Below are 15,738 nucleotides of genomic sequence, written 5' to 3'. Positions count from 1 at the left end.
AACCTGCAGCAGGATGACCTCCAAGTACAGCAGCCACGCCGTCGAGCAGGAGCAGGAGCAGGAGCAGGAGCAGGAGCGGGAGCAGGAGGAGAGTGTCGAGGTAACGAGACGGTGGGGTCAATGTGTTGGTGTTTAACTTTCTCAGGACAAGTCGAAGTCGGGTGGTGAGCAGTGACCTTTCTGGCTAGAGGCCGGCGTGGCTACATTGCATCGAGGCTGACGATATCAACATTAAATACTGTTATAGCTATACATGCTAGCCTCAGACAAGTTGGTGATTATTTTCTGGTAGCTTTTACCATCCCAGTTTTTCTCCTTACCCGTAGGACCAAGTTGTAAAGAGAGACGGCGTGCTTCACTCCATGCTGCATCGCCTCTCTCACTTCTGGCCAATCAGCTTCGTGGTATGTTTATCAATTAGCAACACAACAAATCTCGAGCAGCGTTTGCTTTTGTTTTTCCTACTTGAAAATAACGACTCTCACTGACAGGTCCGTGCATGCCGCGGGGTTTGGTGGATGTTTGGTTTCCCACTTAAAAGGGAGACGGATCAAACCAGTTCCGCGGCTTCCACCCCAGCACGCCAGAGTCTCGCCGCCCGAAAGCGCCTCCACTGGGTCACGCGCCTGCTGCTGTCCGTCATGCCCCGCCGCGTGCAGAGCGCCCTGGGATACCCGGTCTCCAGCACCATTGGGTGCTCCCTCTACCCAGGTATGATGGCCATAGTGTTGGGGAAGTGAACCAAATATGTATATCAACAAAAACTTAACGTCACACTGAAATGAGAAACTACACTTTTGCCTTTAAGTCCTTTCTAACTATCATAGCATACACCTATTTGACAGTTTATGCTGAAAAATGAGTTTACTTAATTTAATTTGTATGTTAAAATCTCATTACTCTTGCTCTTCTTCCTGGAAAACAAATCTTTAGTGGTGACTTCAGCGTGTATGCATTATTTTGACATCTTTTTAAGATGCAAGTGCAGCTGCGTCTTGCACGTAATTTACTGTAGTGCACCAGTGTAATGTTGGGTTGATCCATACCAGTAGACCTTTTTAGTATTGTGGTGGTCTAGGTGGGTGTAATTTACCATGGTCGTAGGTGTTGGACTAGCCTCAAAATGAAGTGACTCAGGTTTCATTATTTGAAGGAAAATCCACTCGCAGACACTCCCACACTGCTCATCAATCTGAATTTTTTGTTGTACCGCTTTTCCCCTGAGCTGCCATGTCTACTTCAGCTGGTGATTTCCTATGTTTCCCAGACTGCCTGTAGACAATCCCAGAGAATGTACCTGAGCATTTCAGCTGTGGGTTTTGCTGATAGGTGTAGAGAGCAAGTTTTCTCGGCTAAGCGAGTCTTGTGGCTATATTGCCTTGTGTGAGGCTACTGTCAGTGGAGAAATGGGTCTTTACCTCCTATGATTTTCTCCATGTATGATTGAATGTTGGTGCTAACTGGGTCTTGAAAGAAGCTCTTGCTTTTGGGTTCTGGGGGCTGACACCAAAACCTGCATTTACTTTTGGTACTTTAGTTCAGATGGTTAAATGGGCTAGAAATATGTAAACATCATATCACACCTCTACATTTGGCTGTTGTCCACAGGAATAAAAGAATGCAATAGCAAATAGAATGGACCCAGAAATGCAAGTTACATCACCAGTACAATTATTTCCCCACAGGATCAATAGTTATTTGGGAGTGGTACTTGGTACCAGAAATGTCCATGGCAGAAAGCGGTGAACAGTGCTCATTGGACTGGGTATTGCAACAACGTAAAAACCAAAAGGGGTTTGAGTAATTTGGGAAAAATGGTAGTTGAAAGCCTTTATTTTACATTGGCAAAGTGAAATTTAAAGACACTAGGGCTGCAACTAACGATTATTTTCATTGTCTATTATTTTCTCGATTAGTTGTTTGGTCTATAAAATGGTGAAAAATGTCGATCAGTGTTTCCCAAAGCCCAAGATGACATCCTCAAATGTTTGTTTTGTCCACAACCCAAAGATATTCAGTTTACTGTCATAGAGGAGTAAAGAAACCAGAAAATATTCACATTTAAGAAGCTGGAATCAGAGAATTTTGACTTATTGTTCTTAAATTACTCAAACCGATTAATCAATTATCAAAATAGTTGGCGCTTAATTTAATTGACAACTAATCGATTAATCGTTGCAGCCCTAAAAGACACTCATTTCAGCTAAACTTTTGCCGTCAGTGCCTGACTCACTTTAATTTAATTTATTCACTGTGAAATAAGTTGCTTGTCTCCAGAGCCACCGATATTCGATGACCTTCATGGACTCCTGTGGAGACGTGGTGCTAAACGTAGTCATTAAGACTGAAACGAATGGACTGACATTTGAGGATGTCTCCCATTTGCAGAAGTGAGAGTCTCTCCTACCAAACCTTGTGGGAAGGGCAGCAAGAGGAAGCAGGATGAGTTGGATGAGGAGGAAGAGGAGGAGCAGCCGACCTGGGTGGAGGCCCTCACTCAGGAACTGGCTGAAGAAGGCTCCGAGGAGGATCCAGACTACGAGGTTGGTGCTCGAGCATTAAAATGTTCAGTCTGGTATGTTCTGTTCAGTCCTATACTGTTCAGTCAGTGCTGATTAGATGAAATTGGACACAACAAAAGGTAATTGTTAATAAACATGATTCATAATGCCTGTCTAAAACTCGGCATATTCTGACTTGATTATTCATGAAGTACATGGCTTTATTTCTCATCTTTTCAAATTTATCCATGCTGCACATTTTTGAATATTTTCTTGTATTTGCATATAATTCACTGGTTGAGGTTCGCCTACAATGAGGCATGCATTTCACTAGACTTGCTTTATTCAGTGGCACAAGCACTTAAGCGCAATACAGCTCTAATGGAAATGTACTCAAAGGTTTTGCCTACTCTAATGCCGACTATTTCTCAGCCCAGTACTGTAGAGACCGAGAGTGAAGAGTACTGCTCGCACAACAACACAGAGAGCGACATTGAGATTACGAGGAAGGGCGTGGTTGTTATTGAAGACGTCGAAATGGTAAACTCTGAATCATGCCACATCATTAACACATGAACAAATGCTTTGTATGGAGAGATTCACTGATTGTTCTGTTTTTGCAGGATGCTCAGCTCGTCCAGTCAAACTGAACGTCATCTTGCCTGCTGCAGTTCATCATATTTACCATGTGTTGTATTTACCTTGTCTTTTCAATGTAATTTTGTAAGTTTGTACCTAGTAATTCAATAAATGTATTCCAAGTTTGTCATTTGCCTTGACATCTGTCGTGGCCTCCCACTAGATGGCAGTAACAGATTGTTATTGCTATTCAACATCTCTTATACACTTGAGACGAGGTGCTGTAGGCAAATTGATTGTAGTTCTAAAATGTCAATAGCTGTATTTTGCTTAGGTCTAATTAAGCAGAACTATATTGATGACTAATTATTTTATATTCAGGGTACAAAGCCTAATGCTACACTCCCTTACACCACAAACTTTAACTGGAATTGTAACTACTAAACTAAACCGCTTAAGCAAAGTTGCTTGGCAGGTGACTGTTTATTTGGGAATTGACAAATATTTCCTGACTTAAAAAAAAAACAAAAAAAACTCTGTGGCAGATGGGTGGCCTATTGAAGAAGTCTTGTTGCAACAGGGCTTGAACAAGCTGCTGAACCCCAAACGTCTTGCTTAGATTACTCTGAACTGTAATTGAAATTTGCACAAACTGACTTTCAACTTGCAAGTTGGTGTTGGAACTGTGCAGGCTTTCACAACATCTTAACTTGTATATTGACAAAGTGATGAGACATTATGAAAACTCCAAGGATACTTTCTGTAAAACCTAACTATTTTTGCTCTATAAATTTTCAACCTGTAAACAATGGATGTCTTAAAAGGCACACTCCATGTTATCAAACCAAACTCCCAGTAAGGGTAAAGGTCTAAATCTGCTGTTTAGACAAACTGAGCTGTAAGGCATATTTTGTCTCCCCCCAAACCCCCCCCCCCCCCCCCAAAAGACAGTGTTTATGCTATGGCTTACACAGAACCACATAATCACATTTAATGCTCATGGCTTTCTTGGCCATAAGGTGTGCTAAGAACTGGGAATACTTCCATTCAGGAAAAGTACGTGACATGGGCTTATGACCTACTCACCAGCTGTAAAAAGTCGCTTTTACAATGTACACAAAGCTTTTAGCTGGCAAACCCTCCAAATGACTCAGACCACCTTCGCATTTGCCCTAAACGGTAACATTTTTAGTGATCCTGTTGTGCCAATATAAAATCAATTTGTTTCGTTTGCCTTATTTGGGGAAATTGAACCTACATGTATATTTGGCACAAGACAAACACTCTTTCTGCAAAAAAACAACCGTTAATTTCATGCAGGATGGCACCACATAGATATTAGCGCATGAACAACCAATGACACAAACCCAAAAGGAGTTTTAACCTTACCTACTTCTCCATTTGATCAGTTGAAATGATGTCACTTTTTAAATGTGATTCATGTTGGATACTTGTTAGTTTGCAGGGGTAGACTGCTCAACAAATGGATACCCAAGAAAAAGACACTAAAGGGCTGCTGGGTGTTCAGGTTGGAGATAATCCATGATATGATTTCTGTTTGAAAATGCTATGTATCTGTTCGGGGATAAAACATTAATTGAACTTATCAAATATCACTAAAATATAGAGGATCTCTGCAAGAAGTTGGAAGGCCTACTGTCGTTTTTTGGAAGGAGCATCATTTTGTCAATGACTTGGTTTTCTCCTATCCAAAGCTATTTTTGTGCTGCCACACAATTTGTAGGCGTAATTTCTGTTAGATGTGGATGTCTCATCTTGGAATAAAACACTTCATATATATAGAGTGCACCAATACTGTAGGAGTGTTGACTATGGACTATAACAAGGTCAGAGTGGAGATAATCTGGGCAGTGCTATTTATGACAATGCACGTGTGACTAAGTTTCAATTGTTCGACCTGAGCTCATCCAAGGAAAAGACAAGTGTTATCACAGTATGCAGCATCCCACTGGCTCTGTTGTGGGTGAGAGGAAAGCTGCTGCCATGTGGCACTGGTGTGACTGGCAGGAAATGAGGGGTCGGGGTGAGGCTGCTCAGTGTAATTATGCCATTTTCTGCTGCCCACAGCTCTCTACCCCTTCCATCCATCTGCATCCACGCAGTCTCCCACTTCACCGGAAAGGCTGCTAGTTGAAAGGCCGCTCTGTGCTAGTTGTGCTGATGGGAGTAGGTGGCAGGCGACTATGGAGAGCCCCTCAAATCTCTTGAAAACGCCTTAACCAGTACTCATCCTTGTCCAGCCATCAGCACCCACTCCCTAAATATAGATGAGAGCTGCTACTTCTCTCTGCTTGTTCTATTTTCTTGTTGAGGATGGTGAATAGATCACACTGAAAGGAAGGCTAATATTGGCCTTTTGTTTCCTTTTCTACAGGGCCAGTGAAGTATTTTTGTGTACAAGTCAGTATTTTGTATAGAGTACCTGAAGGTTGGCGTACATTGAAGACAAACAGCACAGGATGAGTAGGAGAGAGATTGAAGGAAACACATTTTTAGCAAATATGGTCAGTTTAAAATACTGGGGAAATGTACTGTTTTTATCCAGGATGTGGTGTATCTGGTCTTCTGTCTCTGGTATCTTCAAGTGTTGATTCAAACTGATTCAAATATTTGAATCAACATTCACATATACTTTTGCCCAGGGATGCATATGTTATACTTTCAGCACAGTACATAATGATCATTACATATATACAGTATGTATATACAGTATATGTATGAGAGAATGTACATTTGAGTGATGGGAATCTTTTCTAAAAGAGACTTAACCAGCATAAACGGGAAGTAATTCAGCGACACAAAGATTCAGCTGTCCTCAATTAATTCCTGGAAACACTTGTGGTGTTTTGGCGGTGATCTTTGTGCCTTCCCTTTTTCTTCCCTCTCAGATGTTTTTCACCTCCTGACGCTCGGTTACAAAGGCAGGCGTCACCTTACTGAAGCTGCAGAGAGCACATTGGTATGAATTAAATGCTTGATGTTTTTGTATGTGAGTGTGTTTGCGGGAAGGGCAGCAGTGAGAGTTGGATACAAAACAGGAATTGACGGTCTCTGGGGGTTCGCATGGCTGTCTGGACGTTTGAAGGGTAGACTGCTCAGTCTAGGGAGCGATAGAGAGCATCGACCTCTCTCTCTACTGTTTGCAACCAGCTGGAGACTGCTTTTAAACCAGAATCTCTTTCTTTGCCTTTCAACTGCAAGGTGAAAACACGGTGTCTGGAAGGGGCATAAATTTCATGCACAGTCCCAGTTGTGCTATAGAACAAAGGCTGCCTGACTCATGCAGTGAATGTATTGCTTTGTGGTGGTTGTATTGTTCTGTAATGGATGGCTGCATGCAGAGTGATTTGTTGAGGTAATCAGTTTGCATGCGGTGTGGTTATGTCGCAGGCAGCAGGCACTATCATATGATGTCATGGGTTTTCTAATGTGATCCATATGACTAATGCTATCGTACACGCAGTATGGATTGTTGTAACGGCTTTCTAACTCTCTCTCTCTCCCTCACACACACACACACACACACAGGCATGGCACACTGCAGTGCCACCGTTAGGACTTTGTAACATAGGCGTATTGTCACCTTGAATGAATGACAGCAGGTGCTGCCTGCTCCCCAGGCCCCCAGTCTGACCTGCAGGCTATTATCTGCTGCATTACAATGTGACTCTGTAATGTCAGCCAACAAAAGGGCTCAAACTCTCTCTCTCACTCTGCTCCCCTGTCTCCTGCTTTTCCGCTATAACCTTCTTTCTGCTGTGTGGTGCACACACACATACACAGACAGACAGACACCCTCCTCCCCCCACCCTCCACCCCCACACACACACAATCATGCACCCACTGTTTCAGAGCTTTACCTCCCAGCCTAATGACCAGCTGTCCCCGTAGATTTAGGGAGCATCCATCATCCTCAGAGGAACAGAGCAGGAAAAGAGGCATAAAGAATGAAGCAGACAGAGAGAGCCTTCAGTTACAGTCGTACACACTGATGCTGCGGACAGTGACAGCCCTCAAAAAATTCGGAGTGAAGGAAAATGCATGGAACTCGGATTTCATGTTGTCACTGCTGAATTAAGTACTCTGGATTCAGTGGATGACCGACTGTTGGTGGATGAGCAACTGCTACCCCAGGGTGCTGTCTCTCAAAATCAAGTCAAGGAAAAAGATAGAATTGTGTAGCTTTTTTTTGTAGAGATAATTTGAGAAAGCAAGATTTTGTATTTACCCAAGTTTGATGATGACAATCTGATGCCCCCAACTATACCATGGGTCAAGGCAGACCATGTCCCAACCCTGCTGGTGAATTCAACTTATCCTTATTGTCCCACTGAGCTAGTAATACTGGGCAGCATAACCCCAGCTTCTAGTCTGGATTGGAGTGTATCATGCTCCTTGATCAGTTTAGCAGGATTAAAAGGCTTTGCTGCTATCTGTGCTGTGATTGTCCTCATCCGCCTGGAGGTCAGCATCACCTCTGACTCACAGTTGGGATGCCAGCGCACCATGCAGGACCCTCAAAGTGTGTGAAGTCAACCCCTGCTGATGCCTGTAAGCTAATCCATTTACACATTTGTGATGTTATTCTCAGCCATGGCTCAAAGACCCTAGATCCCAAAAAAAAAAAAAAAAGAGTTGAAAGAGCCATGCCATGCAACTTAAATCACCTGCGGCTGAATTGTCCTCTAGTAGAACTTTGAAAAAGAAAATATGTTGCCTGGTAACAGAAATACTTCCAGGAAGTGGGGCAAATAGACCCCCTCACAGTCAGAATTGCTCCACTTAATTCTGGGCACATACTGTATTCTTGGAGGATGAGCTGGACCACAGCAGCGCTCATTACCAGCATGGATCTACCAGAAAGAGGGACAGGAGACAGACAGAGAGAGAGAGGCCACAGCATGTGGTGTCTCTCAGTTTGAGAGCTCAGGCAGCTTGTAAGTCTTTATGCACAATTAGGAACTGCAATGCAGATGGATTCCTCCTCTGATTTCCCTGACCAGCGGCACTCTTTTATTCAATTTGTTCGCACCACCTGGAGATTTTATCATTTTTGTTTTGAACAAGCTGATTTGAATGTGAAGGAGTGTTGGACAGGCAAATACGTTTATCATACCTAAACAGCCTTTAGCTATTGTAGTGTCTAACTTAAATGTTGCAAACTAGGTAATGTATGAATCATAAGATGTGATACTTTCAGGTTTTACTGCCAAGGCAAGTTGTGCCCTGCCTAATGATGCTTTCCATACCTTTTTGCATAGACTGTGTTTTCACTGGCATGTTTGCACTCCTTTTGAAATAGATTTTATGCCTGGGAGGGGGGAAATAATATTTTGAAGATATATTGAACACTTTCAGAGCAACAAGGCTTTGTTTCATAGTGCAAGGTTCTGTAAGTTTATTATTCTACTTCTGTTGTTAATACTAAAGGTATGTGATTCCTCAACTTGTGCATATTATTGAGTGTTTCCCATCAAGCCTCTCTCCATCTCCCTGCAGGAATGCATATCAAGTACCTGCAATAACAAGTTGAATGAATCTTTGTAATTTCAAAATTAAATCATGAACTGTGCAAGTTTTATACATGGAGGTAGGCCTACTATAGCCTGTTTTTGTCTGGTGTTACCCTCATATCTGTAACAGTGGTTCAGGCACCAGAGTCTGCAGGTTTTCACTCAAACCAACTCAATGAGAACCATTTATTACAAGACGAAACTTAGCTTGGGTATCTTTAGAAATGGATCATCTAATATTTTACATGGGTTTATGCTCTTGAATGTTTCTTGTTCACAGTAAAATTGTACTAATTGTTGTTTTGCCAAAGTTGTGTTTAGAAAATCTGAAAATGCCTCCTCTGGCCAGTCAGAACATGTTTGGTTTGTGAAAGCTGACTTGATGTAGAAGCTTTTTCTGTTTGCTAGAAACAGGCAAAAGGAACTTAATTCCCCAAGCAACTGGAAGGCAGCCGCTTCCTCCAAGGCTGCCACCTGTTCACATGTTTTTCAGACAACAGTCAATTTTAGCTTGTCAGATTGATATGATGTTCCCAACATAATTTGTTCACTAACATAAAAAAAGGACAAGATTTGTGGGTAGTTATTAACATGAAAACATTCTAGCTACCATACAAATGTGCAGCTCTTTCAGCTCTTGATTTTAGAGCAAGATGCATGCAGGCATCAAATTACTGCAGACATGATGCAGTAAAACCTTGTATGAATAAAGGCTTAGGGAGCCACAGATTTTTGATAATCCAGTGCAATCTGGGTTACCTGTTTTGGTCGGAGACTTATTAACACAGCAGAACGTCCTGAGCCATCCTTGCTAATAATGCTGTGTGGAGCTGGAAAGGTTTAGTGTGAAAGGGATCAATTTTCTTCATCAAAAGTATCTCAATTCATCTTGATGCTATAAATATTCCACTGCACACTTTATTGTTGTAGAGATGGAAAATAAAGGGAAAGATACCATCGGTTATTGGGAAGGTACAACACACACAAAAAGTGCAGTGAGAGGGGACAAGGTGGGAGGGCTGCCTGCCATGAAAAGGAGAGGAATTATAATTAGATTTGTAGGCGTATCTTCCCAGAGGCCTAGAGCACCAGGCAAAGGTGTGAAATCTGAAAAAGGCCTGCTGTAGGTCTGTAGACAGCTTAAATAGTCTCCTACGGTATACCATGCAAGTTCAATATGGGCAATATGGGATCCAGGGATTAACTGGAAAGAACATCCTCAGAAGCGAAAAATGTTTTTCAGGAAAAAATAATGATCCTATACTGTTCCAGTAAAATCAGTTTTAGGATACAACCAATGACTTCTTTTTTCTTGGCTAATGATGATTTCTAGTGTGAGGACTGAATGGTTCTTTGATGTGATTGTTGGAGGCTCTCCCACGAAAGAGTAATTGCTTGTTGTTGTTTTTTTGGATTGTGTTATTCCCATCTCATTTTTTCTACACCACATTCTTCATTCATTCTTCCACATTCTACTGTTATTCTACTCTACATCACACCAGAGTGTTTTTAGGCCATCAACAGCTTGAGATGACACAAAATCCCCCATTTCCCTGTTCCTAATGAATACTGTTTGTGGCATCAAAGGGAATAATACACTCCAACTGCCAATTGTCCAATTAACTCATATTTTTTTTTCTTGTTTTCAGCTCTTGTGGTGAAACCATGTCCGTTGCTTGGGGAGAGTTTGTTTTGAACGCGCTGGCTGCAGAATGTAGGGCAGAGAAATGAAGAGGGAGCCGGGATGGTAAAGAGTCTGACTTCTGTGGGGGAAGGCTGCACCTCCACCGCACAAGTGTTTTGCTGGAGCTTTCAGATTTTTCTGGCTCATGAAAATAGTATTTATTTTGCAGCGGGATAACGTGGCGTATCTTGCTGAAATTACACACATTTGTGCACAGCCTCTCCTAGATGTGGAGGCTGTTTTAGGATGTTGTTCTCTGTGGTTCATTGTCTGCTGTAGTTTTGTTCATCATTATGTTCCCCCCGCAGCTCCTTGTAGGCTCATGCTTTTTGACTATGTGCCAAGCGCAGCTGAGTGACAGTAGTGATAATATGCAGAGTGAATGTTTAGCTTCCTGTTAGTCACAGAGAGACCTCGCTTTGTTAAACTCAGTCACTCTCACACACACACACACACACACACACAAATCCAAAACCTGCATCTTTGATGTGCCCACTGGTACTAACGTGATTTGTCATCTTTTCAGACAGAATTACTGCAGTCCTTATTCACTGTTTTTTGTGTCTCTTTGCCTGCGCCTACACACACACACATACACACACACACACACACACACACACACACACACACACACACACACACACACACACACACACGCACGTACAGGGGAGGTAAAGGTACATGCTCCCTGGCTGCAGCCTGTGGTTTGCTGGAAGACTGTATGAATGATTCAGCTCATTACAAATATGAATTTCCCTCATGGCTCCACAGCACACAATGACACACAGTACAAGATTTTGTGATATTAGGTTGGCCTTCATTTTAAGTGGAAGGGGTAGACCGAAAGCAAAGTTATGTGTAAGCATGCATGCAGGCCTGCATATGTGTGTGTGTGTGTGTGTGTGTGTGTGTGTGTGTTATCGATTTGAGAGTGATATTAATGTTTCAATAACCTTCCCCTCCAGTGCTCATTCTGGCCTCTCCTGCCTGTGTCGGTGATATTTGTGATTGGTGTGCCAACAGGAAATTAAACCAGGATCACTTTGAGCAGAAAGTAACACCAAATAGCCTCAATACCACTTCTCAGAGTTCAGACAACCCAGAAGGCCTTGGGCCACAGAAAATAACATTTCCACCCAGCCTTGCCGCCTTGGTGACATATTTCTTTAGCCGATACACTGTCTGGAGACCCCGGCATTCAATAGGTTTTCATTTCACATCACCTTGTCTGTCTGCCTGCTGATTGTTGGCCGCAATGAGTTTATACCTCCAGTACTTGAGAAAGTCTTTCAGCAGTCTCTGGGATTGATTTAACTGTCTGGCCTGTGTGCCCACACTAGTGGAACTGTCATTTAAATGTCATGTAAATGTCATCTAGAAAAGAGCAGCAGTCCTGCCTTAATGTTTATTATACATTTTTGGATATTTTTAACACATGTTTTTATGAATTTATGAATATTTATTAATACTGCTGTTTGTACAGATGAGGTGGAAATGGGGTCAGAATTGAAACAGGACGCACACAAAAGACTGAAGCTGGTTCCAGCCTGAGTGAGCGGGGACTTGTTAGGGGTGAGTGTGTGTAGTGTGTGTTTGAAGCCGGTCCACAGAGAGGCACACAGGGATGGAGAGTGGCGTCAGACTGGCTTTGTAGCATTAGTAGTAAGAACAGAACCTGGCAACTGTAGAGGCGGCCTCCTTACATAACATAAAAAGCATGAAGAATGTAGGCAGAGGCATGTGAGCAGGACTGCTGAACTGCCGGGCATGGAGCGGTCCTCTGATACCTCGAGGTACCGCAGCACAGGCCATCTGACAGGGCTAAAAATAAGCAGGAGATAAGGGAACAATTTGGTAGGAGAGAGCGAGGGCGAGTACAATGGGAATACCTATTGCTGTGTCTGCCAGTGTGTTTTTTCCCCCCCCCCGTCTCTCTGAAATGTATTTGGGGGCCGAGTGGAGTCTTTTGTATTGTGCTTTAACAGTAGCCTGAAATAATCTGGAACCGAACCAAAGCCAGCTTACACATCGAGCTTAGTTTGTCGCATTGCCCTGCTGTGATGGCTTCTATTATACCTTTAGTGATTGCATAACTTCTGATTTATAGGTGTGGACTTCCCTTCTTTTTCCATTCTGTAATCCCCCCTCTCACTCTCTCTTTCTCTCTCTCTCTAACTTTCTCTTCCTGACGTTTGCAGTGATGTTTGTGCAAACTGTGAGCGTTGCACTCCTCAGCTTAACTCAACTGGCCACCCATCCTAATCTCTCTCCTGGCTGGAGCACTAACAAGCTTAAAGCAAAATGGAGCCGTGGTCAGCACACTCTCACAAACAAGAAAAATCAACCAGTCAGAAATATTTTGGACCTGCAGTTGACTGTCAGTGCTGTGCTATGTGTGTGTGTGTGTGTGTGTGTGGTGTGTGTGCCTGCGCCTTAACCCACACATGCACAATGAAAAGGCGCATAGGCTGCACTTTGTGCTTATGAATAGTTTCCAGCTATACTGTCATACTGCATACAAATATAGCCATACACACACATGCAAGATACACGACTACATTGTATAAGTTGTTATCAGTAAAGCACCAGCGTGAGGACATGATCTTTTCTCTGCAGCAGCTGAGGTCTCAACCACATAATTCTCCCTTAAAGTAATTTAAAAATCCAAATCGCTGAAATGTACACTTACTGATATCTTTTTTCAGTTAAGTAAAGCCCGAGCATGGAAAATGTCTTCTTTTGTGTCCGTCTAATTGGTTTTTATTGTATCTACCCTGGTTCGTTTGGTTGTATCATCTGCAGTGATTTGGATTCCTCTTGTCTAAGCTGTTAAAACCTGATGGAAACCACAGTAAAGGGAAACATAACCCCAAAGCTTTCTAATCCACCCACTATCCTCTCCTCTGCCTCAATCTGCATACGATGTGGGAGGCTATTGTGTGAACTCACTGATCTGATGGAACAGTAAATGTGGGCATACAAGTACACACAAGCACACACACACACACACGCACACACAACCACTTACCATTCAAGGGTACTAGAACTGTAATCAAGGTCCAAAATATAGTGTGCAGTGACAGATTTATATTACATGTTTTAGCACAACCTACAATATGTTCTTTTTCACTCTTTTTCCATCCTGCCTGCAGTCCATAGTTCTGGGGCTACATCTGCATTGCAACTGTTTCATTTTCCAAACACATGTGAAACAAAAAGCCTCTGTTGTTACTGCCTATGTAAATACAATATTGCCAAAGGCTGCAGCTAGTTTATGTACAGTGGGCGCATTGATGTAATTTGTTGGAGCAATGTTTCTGCTAGCTTTTGACATAGCACGCTTATCTCTGGAAGCCTAAATATATGTGATAGAAAGCTCAGAGGAGTCTGTATGAGCAATTGTTCCCTCCAGCTCTGTGTGTGCATATGTGTCTGTGTGACTGTGTATGTGCATTTATATATATCACGCTTGACCTGACACATTCAAATACAAAACACAAAAATGCTAAGGGGAAGACTACAAAGGCCAAAGTATACAGCGACTAAAGTATTTCATAGAGAAACGCTTTTCTCCCCGAGTTTTCTCCTCACTAAGCACCCGGATGATTTCTACCTCATACCGCTTTATCACTAGGACCGAGCTCCCATAATCCTCTCTGACACATTCCACAGGCCGGATATTTCACATCCCAGTTTTAGTTATTTTGGCTAAGAAGCTCTGGGGAGTGACGTCACTCAGAAGCTGATTCCAAACATGATGCTTTATTAATCAGTTGGAGCGCTCCTCCGCGGTCCTGCGAGAGGAAACGTACACTCACAAGCCCCATGAAGATGCAGCATTCTCTCCCCATAATCCACTCTTAGCTCATAAGTTTTCATCATGCTGCATTTGCCTTTGAAATTTTTGAATATCATTTTTTTATGTGGGCTTATCTTTCCCCCCGCTGGCTTTGAGCAGTTTAAAGTCTCTCACTCTTTACTTCTTTGATAGTAATGGTGGAAATGAGCCGCATGGTGCAGCAAAGCGGGGTTCAGTAATCCTGCCCTCTATTGCCTTCCAGCCGTATACTCTTTATTTACTCCTGACAGCTTCAAATTGAAACTGTGATCACATTTTCCACACCATTCCTCAACCCCTCTCACTTTGAGATCCGACTTGGCTTACACAGTGAAGTAAGGTTTTCTCCTCCCCTCTCTCTCTCTGTCTCTCTCTTTCTCTTTCTTTCTGTTGATCTCTCTCTTTGCCTCCGTCTCTCCGCAGTCCGAGCTCGCCAGCTGCCTTGAGGGCTTCATCAATAGCTGACCCTGATGTCTCTTTGTTTTCTGTGAGTCTTTCGCCGTCCCCCCCCCCCCCCCCTCTCTCTCTCTCTTTCTGGATTGAACAGTCCATTTGTTAAGATTGAAGAAAAAAGAGTGAGTGGATTTGAGATTGGATTAGGAGAACAGAGCAGAGAGGAGATGGATTAATCAAGCCCACTGTATTTCTCTGGGTGACAGCTACAGACAGTTCTGTCATTACTGTCTGATAAGGTGGGAGCAGAGGCTCCTGCCTGCTGATTGAATATGGGCTGTTTGTTTGAACTCTCTCTCTCTTTCTCTCTCTCACTCTTTTTTCTCTCTCTCTCATAAATTTCAAAGAATTCTTTGTATGCTGTGAGTAAAGGAATGTAGATTTATCCAAGGATTGCCTGTAGAAGATTAAGGGTGCAATAAAAAGTTTTCAATGAGAGAAGAAGCACATATATATTTTTACAAATGATTGTATAAGCTTTTGCTAATCTACACAGAGATTTTCCTTCTCCTGCCTCTCTTTCAAACACACACTTTCTCTCTCAGTTCAACTTCTAATTTTAATTCAAACAGCTTCGCTGGCATGGTTGCACATCATTTAAGTTAACTTTGCAAAAGCAGACATGCGAGACGCCAGCAATGACGATAACAGTAGATGATCCATTAAAAGTATAGACATTAAAAGTATGGGACAGATGGCTCAGTCTGAACACACACACACACACACACACACATACACTTAATTACTCACCAAGGGCACTTACATCTAAGTCCAAAGATGAGCAGAAAAGTCATTAATATCAATGTATCTCTCTCTCTCTCTCTCTCTCTCTCTCTCTCTCTCCATCTCTCTCTCCATCTCTCTCACTTTCTCCCTCCTGCTCTATCTTCCATGCAGAGATTTCCTCTCAGAACAGACCAACTCCAACCAAAAACACACACATACAGACACAGACACACACACACACAGACACCCAAACAGTCACGCCTGCCTGCACACACACACACACACACACACACACACACACACACACACCCTTAATGAGATAACAGAATGCCCACCTATAGCCTGAAGAGGAGAGCGCAGACTTGGTGGCCGTGACAGCCAGGCGCTTTGTTTGAGTGCTGGCTTTGCGCCCAGACTTGCTGT

At 42.8% G+C, this 15,738-nt stretch overlaps 1 protein-coding gene across 1 annotated transcript; it reads left to right on the top strand.

Annotated features, from left to right (window-relative positions):
* The first annotated feature begins 550 nt into the window (after positions 1-550).
* Positions 551-3,262, top strand: org (oogenesis-related gene). Its single transcript, XM_078285874.1, has 4 exons — positions 551-711; positions 2,389-2,543; positions 2,934-3,041; positions 3,125-3,262. Exons 1-4 carry the CDS (start codon positions 642-644, stop codon positions 3,149-3,151), a joined length of 360 nt encoding a protein of 119 aa, XP_078142000.1. The 5' UTR covers positions 551-641; the 3' UTR covers positions 3,152-3,262.
* The last annotated feature ends 12,476 nt before the right edge of the window (positions 3,263-15,738 follow it).

The sequence above is a fragment of the Centroberyx gerrardi genome, chromosome 9 (genome assembly GCF_048128805.1).
Source record: "Centroberyx gerrardi isolate f3 chromosome 9, fCenGer3.hap1.cur.20231027, whole genome shotgun sequence".
Classification (NCBI taxonomy): Eukaryota; Metazoa; Chordata; class Actinopteri; order Beryciformes; family Berycidae; genus Centroberyx; species Centroberyx gerrardi.
This window is presented reverse-complemented; position numbering and strand designations above follow the sequence as displayed.